The sequence below is a fragment of the Asterias amurensis genome, chromosome 1, assembly GCF_032118995.1.
Source record: "Asterias amurensis chromosome 1, ASM3211899v1".
In the NCBI taxonomy this organism is placed as follows: domain Eukaryota; kingdom Metazoa; phylum Echinodermata; class Asteroidea; order Forcipulatida; family Asteriidae; genus Asterias; species Asterias amurensis.
In genome coordinates this window covers 7,315,201-7,330,138 of record NC_092648.1, presented here as the reverse complement: position 1 = coordinate 7,330,138, position 14,938 = coordinate 7,315,201, and the positions used below count along the sequence as shown (strand labels likewise).

At 44.9% G+C, this 14,938-nt stretch overlaps 2 protein-coding genes across 3 annotated transcripts in view; both read right to left on the bottom strand.

Moving 5' to 3' along the window:
• LOC139944494 (cytoplasmic dynein 2 light intermediate chain 1-like) overlaps nucleotides 1–14,938 on the bottom strand; it is a 416,808-nt gene that overhangs the window by 227,527 nt on the left and 174,343 nt on the right. The window lies entirely within an intron of this gene.
• Nucleotides 1–14,938, bottom strand: part of LOC139944427 (leucine-rich repeat-containing protein 9-like) — an 86,759-nt gene that overhangs the window by 9,367 nt on the left and 62,454 nt on the right. For both annotated transcript variants that reach the window (XM_071941448.1, XM_071941456.1), the window contains 4 exons: nucleotides 13,469–13,629; nucleotides 12,980–13,053; nucleotides 5,845–6,062; nucleotides 2,704–2,772 (listed from right to left, as the gene is read on the bottom strand). In XM_071941448.1, the coding sequence (XP_071797549.1) occupies nucleotides 2,704–2,772; nucleotides 5,845–6,062; nucleotides 12,980–13,053; nucleotides 13,469–13,629 (522 nt within the window). The remainder of the gene's footprint in view (nucleotides 1–2,703; nucleotides 2,773–5,844; nucleotides 6,063–12,979; nucleotides 13,054–13,468; nucleotides 13,630–14,938) is intronic.

Genomic DNA, 14,938 nt, shown 5'->3' with positions numbered 1-14,938 from the left:
CACAAAATGCCATCAACCAGCAGGATTGCTCGCATGCTAACACATGACCCAAAATGCCATCAACCAGCAGGATTGCTCGCATGCTAACACATGACACAAAATGCCATCAACCAGCAGGATTGCTCGCATGCTAACACATGACACAAAATGCCATCAACCAGCAGGATTGCTCGCATGCTAACACATGACACAACCACTTATGTACACACGCCACTGTATCACTAAGTTCTCAGGTCAAAAACAAATATAATTACTACCCAATTATTGCACTGCTTATGGCAGCAGATTTTGTGCTTTACAGGTAAACCTAGTAAGTTTGTACTTTCATATAGCCTCAATAAGCATTTTGGCTTACAGCGGAAAGCAAGCAAAAAGGAGCCTTTAAGCCTCTATTTTCTGCATAAGCCTCTATTAGCCCCTGCTTAAGCATAGACCTTATCGCAAATACCAATGCGCAAGCGCAGACTGTTGAATGAGGTGCATTGTGGGATAGATATGGATCAAATTTTGCTACCAGCTAGACCACAATGCACCTAATTCCAAGCGTTACGCGCGCGCCCCGGTATTTACGAAAAGGTCTATGGCCTTATTTTTTATACGGCCAACTATTCGAAATTAACCGGATATTCGAATAGTTTTTTTCACCGCTAGAGGGCGCTATTAAAAAAAGAAAAAAAAATATTTAAAAAAATATTTTATTTTTTTCGCTAGAGGGCGCTGTTCGTTTGTGAATGAGATCTTCTGGGTGGATTGATATTAGTTTTAGACAGTGTCACTCGGTTCATTCATAAAAATTACCGGATCTAATTTAAAGATGGCGATTTGCTTTTTCTTTTGATCATGGATGACTCTACATGAAGGAAAACTTTTGTAATCTTTGAACAAATTACGTCAGAAATGTCATTGTTTTAATTCTTTACGGAGGTGAGCATAGTTAAATACTTAATTTATGCTGTTTTATTCTGTCTTAATAGAAGTTTCATTAGGATTCAGACAAAACATTCATGTCAGTTGTCGCCCGCAGATATTCGGATATTAAAGAATATCCGGTTACTTGGTTGTAATTACAGAACTATCTGGTTTATAAATAGCTATTCGCGCCCTATGCGGATATCCGGTTAAGAAAAAAAAGGCATTCGCCGTTACGGATAGGAAAACCTATTCGCCATTCACCGGATATTCGAATAATACGCCCAGGCCTAGTGGACACTATTGGTAATTGTCAAAGACTAGCCTTCACAGTTGGTGTATCTCAACATATGCATAATATAACAAACCTGTGAAAATTTGAGCTCAATCGGTCATTGAAGTTGCAAGATAATAATGAAAGAAAAAACACCCTTGCCACACGAAGTTGTGTGCGTTTACATGGTTGATTTCAAGACCTCAAGTTCTAAATCTGAGGTCTCGAAATCAAGTTCATGGAAAATTACTTCTTTCTCAAAACTATGGCACTTCAGAGGGAGCCGTTTCTCACAATGTTTTATGCCATCAACCTCTCAAGAGATATTTACCTTGAGAGTTTGGTGATCAACAGCATTGCACTCAACCCAAGACCAATTAACAATGAGCCAAAAGCAGGGACTTTTGAAGGTGTTCGGTAACGGTAAGAAGGTTATAAGTTTAAAACTTCCATCTTAATGGGGAAGCTCAGTGTGTGCCATAGCTTGACTGGTGGTGCGTGTGTCCGACTGTGTCACTTTGTTAGATTATCAAACTCACCTTAACTCACTTCACTCCGTCTTGATCCAAATCCAGTACAAACACAGGGTTGTATTAATCAATATTGTAAAAAAAATACTCCATGCGTTATCCATGTAACAAAATGACACGGCGAGTGCAACACCAATGTATACGTTGTTTGTGTGGCGGCAGGGCTCTGAGTGTATTTAAAGGAACACGTTGCCTTGGATCGGACGAGTTCGTCTATAAAAAGCGTTTGTTACCATTTTTTATAAAATGCATATGGTTAGAAAAATGTTTTAAAAGTAGAAAACAATGATCCACACAAGTTTGCCTCGAAATTGCGTGGTTTTCCTTTTACTGTGTGAACCAACATGGTCGGCCATTTATGGGAGTCAAAATTTTGACTCCCATAAATGGCCGACCGTGTTAGTCGACGAGGTAAAAGGAAAACCGTGCAATTTTGAGGCATGTTTGTGTGGATCATTGTATTCTACTTTTACAACATCTTTTTACCCATGTGCATTTCATAACAAACGGTTACAGAACGCTTTTCAAAGACCAACTCGATCGATCCAAGGCAACGTGTTCCTTTAACATGTGTGTGTGTGTGTTGTGCAGCAAGTAATAAACTTTTGCCCAACATGTTTCAGAAATGTTATACAATGTTTCTTCTTGTTTACTATCAGGCGTCACCTTTATAAACAAAAGGGGCGCTTTGTTGAACCATTACAAATAAATAAAATACTTCAAGTTGCTCAAATTTGCACAAATTTACAGTGCACTTTCTGATGATAAATTAATTCCCATACACTAATTTCCATTTAGCACATCATTCGACCAAGCTGTGAAAATGGAGGGGGTGCTCTATTAAGTCATATCAATTATGTGGTCTGTGACTATTTCATTAACTTTAACAGTCACATCAAAAACCATGGTCAGCTAACTGAGTTACAACTCAACAAAGTATGCACAACTCAACAAAGTATGCAAACAAGAGATGTATGGATTTATACTTACTGGATTACTGATGACAGAAAGTTCTATCAGATTAGGTAATGCCTCAAGCTTCTCCAACTCGCATACATCCTGTAAGATATTAATACACTGACTTAAATCAATGGTTAATTATACAAATAATGAATGTCCATGAGTGCAATGGTGCGAATATTTTCATGAGTTGAAGGATGAAATGTTCTATTCAATGAGGCGGAGCCGTTGCATGGAACATCCCATCATTCAACAAATGAAATTACTCGCACCATTGCATGAATGAAAAACATTCATTATTTGTTTTAAAGCCTAACATCTAAGTAGATCTTTGTCATTTTGATTGGAGGATACAACTTTCAAAACAAACAAAGCGTAGGCCTACAATTTTTAATTGTAAAATTACACTCGTTTCTTTTGGGTTGGCCTGTTGGATTCAACAGTGACAATGTGCATTCTTTACAGCTATTTTGACACCTGCAGACACCGAATGTAGTATGTGCCCTGCAGTAACACTGCTGCACTACCAAAGACGCGATTGCAGTGATGTTTTACGCACCATGCAGTAGTATTTATCGGATGGAACAAAAAAATGCACAGTGAATGGAACAAAAAAATTCACAGTGAGTGACATAGCGTCAATAGTACTTATATTTGCTATCACGTGACAGACAATCCTCCAATCAAATGGCAAAGATCTGCTTGGGTGTTAAATAAAATTTGATATTTTAGTCAGAAATCAAACTTGTTACCCAAAAATCAAGAACAAAAATTTCAACCTCAAACTGCCCCCATTCCCCATTTCTATCCTAAAATCCGAAAAATTCAGTGAATACTGTTTCAATCGATCTGCATGCACAGATCTCTACTATGTGTACCAGTTATAAGTATGCACCTCTCTGTACTGTTAGCATATATTTTCAGACATATTTATACAATGACCTATAACACAAAAGAGGTTCACATACATGTAGAGACTACACACATCCACGTAGTGTTATTTAATATTGAAACGAAGTACAGTTGTACAGGATTTTCCTCAAGTGTCAGAACAAAGGACTGTCCATTCAGTGAAGGCAACACAGAGCTATGTGTGTCTAGCCATGAGTGTAGAGAATAGTCCAGTCTCAGCAAATATATCTTATGTTTTGACCAAGGTGCTGACAGTGGTTTGTTTGTTAACTGTTCAGATAACATGAAGATGAAGGAAATACAAGGAAAACGGGCCAGTCCGGCGAACCTCGTATTAACGGAGTCGACTGTACAAACAACTAGCCACAATTGCATTTGTGCACAAATGCACAGCTGTTTCGTTAAAAACAATTTAAATTTTGTCAACTGAATTTGAAATTCATTCTTTTTTTACAGCAGTTATGACTAATCCAGGCTATTTAAAAAAATAATTTGGATTATACCATGTTCGGATAGCAATTTATGTGTTATAGGTGCAAAAATAGAAAAAATCATAAAATATCGTGTGATGACGTCATCATGACGTCATTTCACATTTCACGAGAGCTTGCCAATATCTAACAACCTACCAAGTTTCAACATAATCGCATAATTACTTCGGGAGTTATATTAGTTCAAAAAGTGCACGTTTAGGGCCGCGTCACGTGACCCCCCAAAACGTCATTGATCTGAAACATCACACATATGATGGCTGCCTGACAGTTATCGTGTGTGTAAAATTTGAAGTGATTACAAGAAACTTCACCACACACATCTTCAAAAAGTCCATTTTGACGAGTTTTCAAACTGCCGCTAGAGGGCCCTGTTGCATTTTGTGACGTCATTGGTATTTTTTTTTAACTGCTCACCCTTGCCACGCACTAACATCGTTAAAAGCAACTTCATATCTTTTGCCAATTTTGAATTAGAGGGCCACTTCCAGTTTCGACCGGAAGTAGAGGTCATGTTAGGTCACGCACACAAAACAAAATGAAGACCTTATTTATCCCTCCCCAATACGGCAAACAGAAACCTACGGTCTCTTCTGGCTGATTTGTTATAAATTTTCAAACACTTAAAATACAACACCTTTAAGATGACGTCACGTGACTTCTGATTGTGTCATAATGACATCCTTCTTTAGCAATGATTATTGCACCAATACCTTTCATCCCTGAAAATTTCATTGCAATTGCTCTTTGGGAACATTGCAAATCAGCATAATATGAAATTTTTCTGAAGATGACAAATAAAAAAAAAAATAATAATAATAAAAATTTTTACAAAAACAAGAGCTGTTTCGCTGCGATTCGCTACGAAACAGCTAATTATACCATGTTCAGATAGCATTTTATGGCTTCAAGGTGCAAACAATTAAAATAATCTTAAAAAACCATGCGGTGACGTCATCATGCTGTCATTTCACAATTCACAAGAACTTGTCAATATCCAACAACCTACCAAGTTTCAACATGATCGCATAATTACTTTGGGAGTTATATTAGTTCAAAAAGTGCACCTTTAAGGCCGCGTCACGTGACCCCCGATGACGTCATTGATCTGAAACTTCACACATATGATGGCTGCCTGACAGTTAACGTGTGTGTAAAATTTGAAGTGATTACAAGAAACTTCACCACACACATCTTCAAAAAATCCATTTTGACGAGTTTTCAACCTGCCGCTAGAGGACGCTGTTACAATTTTTAACGTCATCGATATTTTTTTTGAACTGCCCACCCTTGCTAGACACTTACGTGCTTGGAAAGCAACTTCATAACTTTTGCCACTTTTGAGTTACAGGGCACTTCCGTTTTTGGCCCGTTTTGACCGGAAGTAGAGGTCATTTGAGGTCACGCACACGAAACAAAATGAAGACCTTATTTATCCCTCCCCAATCCCGCGGTCTCTTGTGGCTGAATTGTTATAAATTTTCAAACACTTAAAATACAACACCTTTAAGATGACGTCACGTGACTTCTGATGATGTCATAATGACATCCTTGTTTTGCAATGATCATTGCACCAATACCTTTCATCCCTGAAAATTTCATTGCAATTGCTCTTTGGGAACATTGCAAATCAGCACTTATATGAAATTAGTTCTGAAGATGACAAATAAAAAAAATAATAATAAAAAAAAAACTAACAAAAACAAGAGCTGTTTCGCTGCGCTCGCTACGAAACAGCTAATAATTTGAATAGCTTATTGAACAATACCTGTAATCTATTACTTCCAAGGTAGAGTCTTTGAAGGTTCTCCAGATACTGAAAGTGAGACAGTTCACGTAGTCTGTTTTCTTCCATATGAAGCTCAACGAGGTTCCATTGATTCATGAAGGAATATTCAGAAAGTCCTTTAATTTTGTTTCGGTCCAAAACAAGCTCCCTTAGATCTTGTAGGCTCTCCAGACCTTCTACCTTGCTGATTTCATTGCCTGGTGAAACATCAAGAAATTTTGAGTACAGAGCAGCCTCAAGAACTACATGTAGGCACACTAATTTGGACCCCATCAAAATTTGGAAATGGAATGCCACATTTTTTTCTAACAAGGATGATAGTACAAGTAACTACTGCGTAACTCTAAATGGTGTTTTGCAACCTGTGATGTTTAGCAACCAGTGATGCTTAAATGTGCAAGTACAATTATTAGGACTATTTTTCTTGTGGAGTAATTCCCCCCCCCCCCCCCACAGAAGTGTGGATGGGGTCTACGAACGAATACTTACCGGTAGAGTCGAATTACTAATTTGCATATTCCCTATGCCGCGAGGCAATAATGCTAAGACTTTCACACACAATAGCGCCCTCCACCGTCCTACCCACAACGGCCCCGCGACATGCCTGCCACGGAGTCGTCCTCTTTTCGATGAGCCTCACTAAATGTAAGCACCCAAGGACCGAGTATGTGGGGATGGAGGGAGGGATACTCTACCGGTAAGTATTCGTTCGTAGACCCCATCCACACTACCGTGGGGGGGGGGGGGGGAGTCTACTTCACTCTACTTACCGGTAGAGTCGAATTACTAATTTGCATAGACTCGCACCGAGGAAAGGCGGTGGGTATACACGGTGCTACTGCATGTCTTAAGGGGGGGCGTAGGACCCCGGCGCGCTCAAAAAATTCAGAGAACGCTTCACGGCCGCTAGGCCCGATAGTGGTCCATGCCCAAAACGTACAGGGGGTGTCGTCCCACGGGTGAACAAAACATTATAAGTATTGTTAGCACTGTAATACCGTGGAAAAACTCACCTAAACACGTGACTGACGAGGTGGAGCTTGTTCTGGCTTCGCAGCTTGGCTGACCGCCTGTAACACCGCTCTACCCGCTCTCCCATCCACCTTCAGGTAGCAGTCGGAGAACATGGACGGGCTCTTCCAGGAGGCCGCCCTTATTATGTCACTCATGGAGACCCCTTTAAAGAAAGCCCATGAGGCCGACACTGCCCATACCTTGTGGGCATGAACCGGACCATCGGTCGCTGGCCATCCGCCTGACACCGAGCGGATGGCTGTAACTATCCAACGCGCGATTGTATCGCGGGATGCTGGTCGGAATGGTGGAACCGTGGACACGAACAGCTGTTTGTGGCCGGTTCGGATTGACTTTGTGCGATCGATGTACCACTTTAACGCCCGTACCGGGCACCAAAGTTTGTCGGCCGCAACCGCCGAAAAGGCTTTAAGGTCGGGACAAAAATGTCTGGGGGTTCGAAAGAACCGGATTGGTTCTTGGCCAGAAACCCCGCCGTAGGAATCAGGCGGACTCCTCCGGGTTCCCACTAGATGTGCCCTGCTGCCACTGTGAGGGAGTGAAGTTCACTACGTCGGCGAGACGTAGCGACCGCCACCAAAAAGGCCACTTTGACCGTTAAGTGTAGCAATGTGGCTCCATTCAGTGGTTCGAAAGGGGGTTTGGTTAGTGCTGACAGTACGCTAAAGAGGTCCCAGGATGGGACCAGTTTGCACACAGGGGGACGGGTGACAAACATCCCCTTAGTCAGCTGCCCGATCACCCGGTTATCCGTGGCGGTCGCCAGTACGCTATCAAAAAGATATAGAAGGAAATCCCCGACTTCCTCTACAGAAGTATCTGCGGGATGAATAGCTCGCCGCCTACACCATTTAAAGAAATGGCGTAGTCGGCAGTCATAAACTCTTCGGGTTGAGGCCCACAGGGACTGGGCGGCAACTTCCGCAGCCCGTCTCGAAAGGCCCGCTGCTCTGAGGGATCTCGTGACAGCACCCAGCACGTCAGGTGCAGGCCCCCAGAGTCGGATGAACCACTCCGGACCCGGGCTGGTATATGAGGTCCGGTCATTGTGGGAGAACTACCGGCCTGTGCACCAGGAGCCTGACCAGCCGAGGGAACCAGGGCTGTCGGGGCCAAAAAGGGGCAATCAGGAGAACTTTGCAATGATCCTGCTCGATCTTTGTCAGCACCCGTGGAATGAGGGAGATGGGCGGGTAGGCGTATGCCAACAGCCCCTCCCATCGCATAGTCAGAGCGTCGATCCGCCATGCCCCGGGGTTGGGACCCCTGGCGCAGTAGATCGGCAGTTGATTGTTCATTGGACCACACAGGGTCGGAGGGACCACTCTGTCGGGACGATCCAGCCCCGGGAAAGAGCGTCGGCCGTGACATTCTCCTTCCCAGTGGATTAGGTCCCAGGCTAGTGCACACAGCTGGGCCGACCAGGTGCCCCCCTGGTGATTGATATACGCTACCACTGTAGCATTGTCGGAGCGCACCAGGACAGCCTGCCCCACTAACTGTGCCCGGAAGTACTGGAGGGCATTTCGGACCGCCAGCATTTCCAGGACGTTGATATGGATCATGTGGTGTTCCGGGCCCCACACCCCCACTATCGGTCGCCCCCAACCGTACAGAGACGCGTCGGTGACGACGGTCGCTGACGGTCGGGGCGGGCGGAACACTCGACCATGTGTGAGGTTAGCGTCCTCCACCTACCATTGAAGGTGGGGGGTCAGCCAAGGCGTGGTAGGCACCGGGAGGTTGACCGAATGACGGCTGGGCCAGAAGTAGGAAAGGAGATGGAGCTAGATAGGCCTCATCCTCAGCCTGCAGAAATCTACTAGGTCTACCATGCTGGCCATGAGACCTAGTAATTTCAGCCAGGCTACCACCGGCGCTACCATAGCCCCAAGGAAAAGGGCTACGCACCGACGTAGGTTCTGTACCCCTACTGCCGAAGGGCGGGCTAGCCCCCTCTGAAGGTCGAGAGCCGCACCGAGAAAGGTGGGGACCTGAGAGGGGATCGGGTGCGATTTCTTGGTGTTTACGAGGAACCCCAGGCTGTATGTGGGGCGCCAAGTAAGTGTCAGCGCCGCATCCGTTGCCTCCCGTGATAGGCCCACAATTAGCCAATCATCGAGGTATTGGAAAATCATCAGTCCTCGCCTCCGTAGTGCTGCCCCGATCGCCCGTACCACGCGGGTGAAAACCCGAAGGGAGGTTGACAGCCCAAAGGGGAGCACCACAAATTCGTATAGCGTTCCGTTGTAGAGGAAGCGCACAAATTTGCGGTGTTCGGCCCTGATGGTAAGGGTCCCGAAGGTCCAAGCTCGCCCCCCACACAGGTATATCGATTGATTCGAGGATTGCCTGCAGTGTTTCCATACGGAAGCGCTTTGGGCAGATTCATCGGTTTAGGGGCTTTAAATTCAGGATCGACGCCAAATGTCCGCCTCCTTCTTGGGAACTAAGAAGAAAGTGGACATGAACCCCGTCTGTGTCCCCTAGTCGGGGACAACGCGTATCGCCCGTTTGAGGAGAAGGGAACTGATCTCCCCTTCGAGGGCACGGCGCTTGAGAGGGTCGGACGGGGTGGGCTTTGGCCGCATCAGCATGTCCGACAGGTGGGGGGGGTCCTCGTGAACTAGAGTGCGTAGCCGCACTCGATCGTTTCGAGGACCCACCTGTCGGACGTGATCTGAGCGCGGCCTCCCACGAGTCCGTCGGCGGGAGGTCGCCTGGAGACAGGGAAGTCACTTCCGCCACGCCCCGGGATACCGGGGGGCGGACGCACGAAAACCACGGCCCGACTGGGCCCGCTGCTGGCCTTGGGCCGGCGTGCGTGCGTTCGTCGGTCCTTGGTTCCCACGAAAACCACCACAGGCGGGTCTCTGTGGGCGCCTACGTGGAGTCACAAAGGAGGCTTGCTTGCCTTTTCTTGCCGCCGGTACGGAGGTCTGTGGCTTCTTTAAGTTGATTTTATCTGTGGCATTGAGGCGCCTGGCCTCGGCCTCCATAGACTCCTGGAATTGCCCTGCAAACAGGTCTCGTCCCGTTAGGGGGAGCGCATCAAGTCGTTTGCGAGCCCCGACGGACGGGAGGAACAAAGCGTCTAGGACATTTGCCCAATGGGCAGATGTCGCTCGGGTGGATACTTTCGTAAATTGATCTAGGACAGTGCGCATTATCCAGGCAATGAAGGGCCGCCACCATCATGTCCGCTGGGATTGCCGAGTCCTCATCGCCGGCAAGCGTGAGGTACTCGGACAAGAGAAGCAAAAAGGACGATGTGCGCATGCCGAAGCGAGACACTGAGTCCATCTTCCCCCGCACTTTGTCGGCGAAGGGAAGTTTGAAGGAGGTTGACCCCCTGTCTGCGATCAGCTTGTCTGCCGCGGAGTCCGGCAGGACCGGGGTAGAAAAATATTTATTTGAAATCCCCGGGGGGAAATCAAACATCGACAAGTCGCCGGACACGGGGGGGGTCGGATACACTCAATGATTGTTCACTCAAAGGTAGGGCTGTGCCTAACAAATCATGGTGCTCTGCATCCCGATCGGATACAAAGGACCCCGAAGGGTGTATGCTAATCCCCGTCTCGGATTGTGAACGTGCACCCGTGCGTGACCACTATCCACTACACCCCATGCAACCTCCTTTGCGGTGACCGTGGGACGGTGGCTAGGAGGGGAGGCCAGTGCCCGGCTGACCGTGCACGGTACGCCGCCTCGATCCTGGAGCACCCAGCCATGACCGGACTGGTCGGGCTGGGGGTACGGTCCTGAAAACTGGGAAAATTCCTGGACCTCGCGCCGACCGAATATTGAGGCCGCTAAGGTCTGGAAAGCCGTGAGGAATTCGTCTCGGGATAGCGGCTCGCTACCCCGATGACGTTTCCTATGGGCGCCAGGCGAGGAGTCGTCAGACGACTGCAGATGACGGTCTTTTCTGGTCTTCTGCCTCTTGTTCGGTACCCGCTCACGGGACGAATCCGAGGCTCTCTCTGAGGAAACCTGAGTGACAGGGATGCCCGAACAACGGGTGTAACCGACTCAGCACCCATAATCCTTCTCCCCATGGCCAGCGCCCCACAGCCTATGGCGTGGGCGGGTGCCTTGTGGGTTGGAAAACCTCGCAAAAGGCCGTCACCAATGGTCGTGGGGGAATCCATGGTGTCGGTACGGGCCGGGTATTCTGAGCCGTGCGGCTTCAGAGACCTTGAGGCGGTGCTGGGAGAGTGGGCGGTTCGCTCTGGAATGGAGCCACCTTTTGCCCTGCCTCTCATGGTCACTGCCCCGGCACCGGTATTCTTGGCCTTGCCGGGGCGTTTGACCTTCGACTGGGTCGACCCATGTACACTGACCGAGGAGGGGGAGCGGGAAGCAACCCCTCTTTGATCGGTGGGTCCCCCGGCCGACGCAGCTGACAGAGGCTGCGTAGGCCGGCTGGAGGACTGCAAGCTGGGCAACGGAGTGTCGCCGGCGCAGTCCCCCGAGAGCTCAGACTGTCTCGGGGAAACGGACATAACCCCAGTACTGACAGCCGAAGCCCTCCCAAGTTTCTTTACGCTACTCATTATTTATCAATGAAATCAAACTATAGTCTATTTCACAACTCACTACAACGACAACAACTAAAACTCTACAATCTTTCTAGTCTTATAAGCACTCTTAGCGAGGATAAGGCGTCTCTAGTTTAACATAGACAACGGTGAACTGTGGAACAGATTTATACACAACCTCACCCACCTGCGGCTAAGAGAAAAGAGGAGGACTCCGTGGCAGGCATGTCGCGGGGCGTTGTGGGTAGGACGGTGGAGGGCGCTATTGTGTGTGAAAGTCTTAGCATTTTTGCCTTGCGGCATAGGGAATATGCAAATTAGTAATTCAACTCTACCGGTAAGTAGAGTGAAGTAGACTTGAATGTTTTTTGCTTTTTTTACAGAATTTGGGGAAGTACTGAATTTACAGTGCTTTATACACATGGTTGTATGGGTAAAACACAAGTGTTTCTGTATCCACAATGCAGCAAATTTAACACCCATTACACTTGTATCACTTACATGTAGATTAGAAGATGATTAGAAGATAATCATTCCATATTGTTACTTTTACATAAATTTGATTACAAATTCCCTAACCCTTGGCAGCCCAATTTGATCTAACATTCCTTGAAAAGAGTATTACGCTTTAAGTTTACTACATATATTTACTCTCAACTTTAAATTTACAACACTTTTCGTTAGAACACAACTCAGATAATAACCTTTGTCAAACTGATCTATGCCATTTGTGATGTTCAGTGGAAATGCAAATTACCATGAATATCTCAACCTGACAACAAATATTCGGTATACAATATTATATCAAGGGAAGGATTTTAAACTAATGAAAATAGACTCTTGTGGATAACACAACGTCATTACCCTGTGAGATTGATCGCAATGGCTTGACAAATCATTTGTTATAAGGGTGTGACACTGGTGGTTGTTGATTTGAAACAACTTTGTACATCATTTGTTCTTATTTTAAAAACACCGTATTGTAAAATGCAAACAATCTTTTGGTCAATCAAGAGGACTCATTAGTGTATAGTGTGTGTACTTCTACAGCTTCATCAACATTTTCATTGTACACTACAATTGTAAACCATTGTGTCCTTTCTCTTTCTTTTGAGAACGTTTGGAATTGTTAATTTATTAAAGTAATTCACCAAATCTTTTGGTTTGTAAATATTCAGATAACAAAAATATATTCCAGAAAAGTTTGTTTCTTCCACAACGACAGAACATTTAATTAAAGTGTATTGATAGTTTATCAACAATAAAACTGTGTATCAGAAATATCAAAGTGAATCAGAATTGTTTTCTCGTGTGTCCGCCTGGCTAGAGCACTGAATATCAGACTATGTTGATCTGTAATGTCTGGAGGTTTGTCCTTAATCACAAAAAGCGCTTAAGTCTGGGCAATTCAAGTTCAAATAGACACTTGTGACTAAGCAAGTCAATGTAACATCATTTAATTTGAATTTGCATACATGGTTCATTATGTTGGCAGTGTCTTTGATGCTAGCTAGCATCTCCAAGTCTTGTCTTACCTTGAAGGAATAATGCCTTGAGGGATGGTAAGCGACTGATCTGTAACTTGATTAGATCACTGATTCCATTGTACCTGGTTAGTATGAAGTTAATAGCATTATCAAATCATTTGGACAAATAACATTAGCACTGTTCACTATTTATTAGGGAGGAATGTTAAATTAAAGTAACTCAGATTGAAGCTCACATAACCACATTGTACCTTGGGAAATACAGGGTAACACAAGTTTCAACCAAGAGTTGACAGTACATAATTGTACATAATTGTAGATACAGCAGGGTTACTATACAGGACACTATGCATTAGGCATTCTTGTCATAAATAATGATACCTTTTATTTGACCTTGATATTATATTGTTGTAATATTAATACAATAGAAAAATTCATTAAAAAGTGCCATTGATCACACTTTCTGCTAGTTCAAAAATGTAAAATCACACGCATATTTTTCCGAAACACACACATTTCATTGTTGTTCAATCTCACCCTAAATGAAGAACTTCCAGATTTTCCAGGATAGGAGTGAAGTTTCCTGGACTGTACAGATCGGCCTGGTCTTCTTTGAATCCTTTATGATTACTCTTAGGTCCAGTTCCCTTCAGGCGCGGTACAATACATTCAACATGATTGTGGTTCAAGCACAAAACCTAATCACACACAAACGTCAATAATGTCAAAATAAGGCTGACCCTTTGTTGCAATAACCAATTAACACCAAGGATTTTCCATATCAGGCAGTTTATAAGAATCTGTATAATCTGATTTATGTTACATCTATACTATGACCCTTTTCCAAACCAAGGCTTTAGCTTTGGATTCGGCTTGAGGCTCCGTTCTCTAGTCTGAAACCCTGGGCGCGTATACACAAAGCACGCGGAATTGTCAAAACAAGCCTGAGCCGAATCCAAAGCCAAATCAAGTCGTTTCGAAAAAGGCCTGAAATGATCTTGGAATATGGGCGCTGCCTTGTTTGAACATCAAGTGGTGCCGGCACCCTGCTGCATTGATGCATCCTGGGGTCACCTTTGAGGTACGCATGGGACCAGCCAATCGCCCTTTGTGATGTCACAGTCAAATGCGAGCCTGCAGTAACTGCGGGGGCTGGGGGAGGGGGGGCTACCCTTGGGTTGTCAGGGGTCTGCATTGTTTCATACCCGTCAGGCTCCATTTGTGATGTCACAGTAGCGCGAGTGTCAGTAACTTAGCGCATACACAGTGTATGCAAAGAACAAAGCACAGGATGGCCACGGGGAACAGAGGTACGATGGAGGTTTACAGCAAGTGGGACATGGAGAGGAAGGGGTACACAGTGGTGTACGCCTGTGGGAGGGGGTCAAGGAATTGCAAACAATTACGGGAACAAATTATCGAAGCTAGGGAAATTATACGTTAAAGGGAAAATGGGAGAATAATGATATGGGACAGGAAAGTAATAAACTGAACAGGGAAAACATCCATGAAAGGGGGTATTGTGACTCGTGAGTGTGCGTGCACTAAACCCTTCCCCCCTTACACCACACTACATTCAAAATTCTATATGCAATGATTTCTAGCAGGTGCCGCCGCTAGTGTTAATAAATGATGTTGTGTGACTGTGACTACAAAAAACATTTTTTATTTATTTTTAAACATGCTTAGAACCAAGTAACTAGTATACAGATTTGTATAGCATCAACTGTAGCAAAATTACATCATTGTCGAATACGAGACAATTTTTTCTAACATGAATACACCTTAATTATGATACTTTTTAGCCTAGATCTCTCTACTTAATTTGTGTTGTTGTGAACCACTCTTTCAGTGATATCAATGAAATATGAATGTTTTTCTACTGTTCAACTTACAGTTAAACGGTGTTCATGATAAGCCAAGCCATATAATTATGCCCTAATCAGCAGAAATTCCAGGTTTGGCACTCAGTACTTTTATTTGCTTGAGTTTTCGCTACTGTTTTAT